Source organism: Notothenia coriiceps, unplaced genomic scaffold, assembly GCF_000735185.1.
Source record: "Notothenia coriiceps isolate Sejong01 unplaced genomic scaffold, NC01 NC01_scaffold00022837, whole genome shotgun sequence".
Classification (NCBI taxonomy): domain Eukaryota; kingdom Metazoa; phylum Chordata; class Actinopteri; order Perciformes; family Nototheniidae; genus Notothenia; species Notothenia coriiceps.
In genome coordinates this window covers 85,496-89,697 of record NW_011355538.1, presented here as the reverse complement: position 1 = coordinate 89,697, position 4,202 = coordinate 85,496, and the positions used below count along the sequence as shown (strand labels likewise).

At 39.6% G+C, this 4,202-nt stretch overlaps 1 protein-coding gene across 3 annotated transcripts in view; it reads left to right on the top strand.

The window, feature by feature from the left end:
- The first annotated feature begins 1,836 nt into the window (after nt 1–1,836).
- The window catches only part of LOC104954101 (protein FAM13B-like), a 29,246-nt gene continuing 26,880 nt past the window's right edge, over nt 1,837–4,202 (top strand). Inside the window, exon 1 of one of the 3 annotated variants that reach the window (XM_010781153.1) lies at nt 1,837–2,273. In XM_010781153.1, the coding sequence (XP_010779455.1) occupies nt 2,242–2,273 (32 nt within the window). In that variant the 5' untranslated portion in view covers nt 1,837–2,241. The remainder of the gene's footprint in view (nt 2,274–4,202) is intronic. The other 2 variants (XM_010781154.1, XM_010781156.1) reach the window with 2 other exon arrangements.

The window sequence follows — 4,202 nt, the reverse complement described above, 5'->3', positions numbered from 1 at the left end:
TGAAAGTATAAGGGTTTAATGTAAACCCATTGAAGTACCAGTAGGTGTCGTTTTTTTTGGTATGTTTTGCTGAAACATTATCACAAGATTTTGCTGTGAGCCAGAGCCGTTGTGTGCCTTCTCTTTTGTTATTATTTTGACTCATTATTTTATGTGATATTGACCATTACTCAGAAGTTTTATCCTTTTTACAATGTGTGTTTACTGTTCAAATATTCTTTCAACATAATGTAGTCCTGACTTTTAACAGGTCGTTTTGTGGAACGCAGGCACTTTAAAGGTGGGGTAGTTAACTTTTTGTTATATTCCATGGAATGCTCTTAACATCCCGATAGCAATGAATATCTGAAGTGCTTTGACAAAAAATCCATAAAAAGATGTCATCTGTGGAAGCCGTAGTACTGTAAAAAGCACGACCAATCATCTGAGCCGGCCCGGCTAAAATAACTGGATGGCCTACCTGCCTGTCAGCCTTGCATCTGTCCACAAACTTATCTCGTGCCCTCATTGGTCATGTGCACGTTCGTGTGTGTTGGAAGAGGGGCTCTGTAAGGAAATAGCAGATTTCTTCCGGCTGTGTATTTTCAAATTCTAGGGCACTCGAGCTGGTTTCTCCAAAATTACCACCTTTAACTGCTCTTAATAAATCTCTCAGAAGTCTCTCACAAACATGTGCAAACATCTCTCAAAGCCATGACTTGAATTTAAGAAGTGGATAATGCAATTTATTCTGACAGAACGGACTTCAAAGCAGCTCCTTTTGAAGCGGCTAGTAACACAGATTAAAGACGTAATATTGTTTAGATTGGAACAGTTTATCAAGCATTATCAAGTTATTATCGTTGTCTTTATCTTTCCTCGTATGATAAAGCTTCAAATTAGTATTTTATCAAAGCCCTATTTGCTTGGCATCTCTTTTTAGTGCGTGGTAGAAACCTGTGTAATCTCCAGTCTGATATTGTTTCTTAATGAAATTCGAACAAAGTTGACCTGAAGTCTCGTCCTACTGGAAACACATTTGATACACAGAAACATCATGAGGACAAAAAGTGACGTTATCTAATGCCTGCCCGTCATTTCCTAGACTTATAATTGTTGGTGTATGTCAGAAAATAGAGAAAAGGCACATCTTAGTTTCTGGGTGTCCAAAATGATGTAAAAAAACTCAAAGATATTTAGTTTAATATGATGTAAAACAGAGAAAAGCTATAAAAGGCCCATATTTTGAAAGCTGAAAAATCACCTAAACTATTAATAACTAATATAAAATAATACCAAAATAGTTGGTGATTATCTTTCCGTCGATATTTGCAGTAGAAAAGCATCGGATACATTTGAATAGCCCTCGCCCTCCTCTTTCTGTAGCCTTTTCTCTGTTTTCTTTCTTACCTCCCCACTTTTTGGGTTCATATTTCTCCCTTAGTTTCCCTTTATACTCTGCTCAGCTCTCTCACTGTGACTCATCCACATCCCTTTGTGATAAATAATTTGTTAAATATAATGATGGCTATATTTATCTGAGAAGCTGTTATTACAAAACGCTCATGTAGAGTGACAGAATGGCATGAAGTACACTGGTGTGTGTCTCTGTGATTATGTGCATTGTGTCCCAGTGTGTGTGTTCCTGTATTACACAGCCCAGTGGACCAAAAAAAAATCCAGCTCCCTCCCTCTTTGCTTCCTGATTGGCTCGCAGAAGTCTTTCCCTTTTTACGATTGGCTCCCAACTTCAGCCCCTCCCCTCCCATTGGTCCTCCCGGGGGGTTGTTGCCTGGTTACATCAGAAGCTCATATATTTGAGCAGAGCTGTGGATGTTTACTGCAGCACTTCTTCAGACAGTGCAGACTGAGACTACCTCACTAACACACACTCATTCAGAAACACACACACACACATCGGTTTAGAGGACGCCGCATTATGCACCCAGGCTCTGACTCCTCAAAGTGCTCAACTGAGATAACCGACCCGCTGGATACCAGGCCGGCCCGATACTGACAGAGGATAAATCTGCAGGAGAGACTGAGGAGAGCGAACAGCTGGATTAAAAAGTTTGGTTAAAAAAAAAGTCAAGCCCATTCTCTGCTGGGTCTGAAAAACAAAAAAACAGACTTTAATAACCTACAGTGCCTGGGCAGGAGAAAACCAAACAGCCTACAGGCAGAAGAGACGGCCTTCAGCCTGAAAAACCTTCAGGAAGAATCTGAAACAAAACAAAAGGGACAGAGAAAACAGCTGGCGAAATGAGAATGGCCTGTGACATTCTGCTGCAGAGGTAAACATCGGGGTTTTGTAACTCCTCTTGTCTAACTGGCATAAATCATTGCGTGGATGAACTGATGGAGGTGAAAGCAAATATGTGGTTGGATGATAGATAAGTGAATGAATGAGCAGGGTGAAAGAGAGGGAAAGGGCAAGACACTGGATGAATGACTTGGATTGATTGACAGTTTAATGATCAGGGGGAAAGCTACAATAATGAATGAATTTGGTGAATCAGTCAATCAAGTGATGTAATGGTTTTGGTGAATTGAAGAATGGAGGGAACTTGTTGTTGTTGTTGTTGTTTTGCTCATTGTTTTGATGAATGGCAGATGAAAGAGAATAAAGGGTGTGTTGTCTTGTACAGGAATAGAGACAGAGCAGTTAATGAGAAAAGAGGCATAGAATTATTAACAGCTGATATTGTGTTATGAAATCTTAAGTACGCAGAAGGGGGTCTGGGAGGGAGGAACGTGTCAGCCTTATTGTTACGTAGAGGTGCAAAACAATGTTGGCTGTCTTTGTGTACATTCTTAACATTACTGATCGCCATAAGGAGTTCCTAGTAATACATTTTTACATTTTATGTCCAAATATGTCAATTTGAGAAGTGAATTATTGCTGATGGCCATGTCCTCAATTGTAAGGATTTATTTTAGGATTGCAATTAACGTTTCTTTTGTATGTAAGAAGCAGCCTTTTTGTCTCAGAAGTTGTGGAAAATGTCATTATTTAGTTTGACATTTCAATGGTGGAAATAATCCACAGATAAATAGCTGGACAATATTTATATATTTCACTTATGAACTGAAATTTGATTTGGCACCAGAAACCGCAATAACTTCTAACACCATCTTATACATGCACACACTTTGTTTACATGCTTCCTCAGGCAGTGCCAACGAATACTGTAAGAGCAAGCTATCTGCGATGCTGCTCCAGCTCCTCATGACTCTGCAAGAGGAATGAATAATTATAGGGTTGAGAAAGCAGAGAGAGGAGCTGAGGGGGGTTTGTTGAGTCAACTAAACAAAATACATCTTTTATCAGATGGTCAAACGTCTTTTGGGTAATTAAAGAAAAATTAGTAAAGGACATTTCACGGGTCATTAATTGTCCTAAGTGTACAGAAACTGGAAACAATCAACTTATTATACATGTTGGTTTGAGTTGTTTGAATGCAAAACTGTGCAGTACTGCTCTGAGAGTTTCTTGGCATTAATATGAAGCCCGTCAGAAGCAGCCCAAAGTGGTGTTTTTATGAGATGATGCATAGGTGTATGTGTGTGATGGAAAGCTTGAAGTGTGTGTGTGTTAAGTAAAATACGTGGATGCTGACATGTGTATGTGGTAATTTATTTGTGTGTGCGTGGGTGGACGTGCAGACTGCAGCAGTCTAAAGGAGTCAGGTTTGCTGACAACAGCTCCTCTGTGGAATCACAACTAACCTCAAACTCACCTTACACACACACACACACACACACACACACACACACACACACACACACACACACACACACGCTCACTTATTCCCTTTGTGTCCTTTGTCATAAATAATGTAAGGATACTCTTCATCTACCCTTTTCCTTATTGTCATCTGCACTGACTGCACAAAGTTGTCCTTGTCATTCCACTCTCGCGGGAATATCTCCCCAATGGAGCGAGCTTAAGTTTCACTTTTGATTGCATGTTATAGCCCAGCGCATCACCTTCGTCACACATGTTGCCACTTGTTTGTACCATTTTCTGGCGATTTGTAATCTGTTCTAGAGAAACTGTGTTTTTTAGGATTTCAAGAAGCATATAGAACAAACAATGGATGTATTTTATGAACTATTTATCCATGCTGAAAGTAGATGTTTAGGAGTGAGATAGAGATTATTATCTAATATATGCATCCGATGAAGCATTGCATGAAGTCTGTTGAGGATCAGAGACTGTT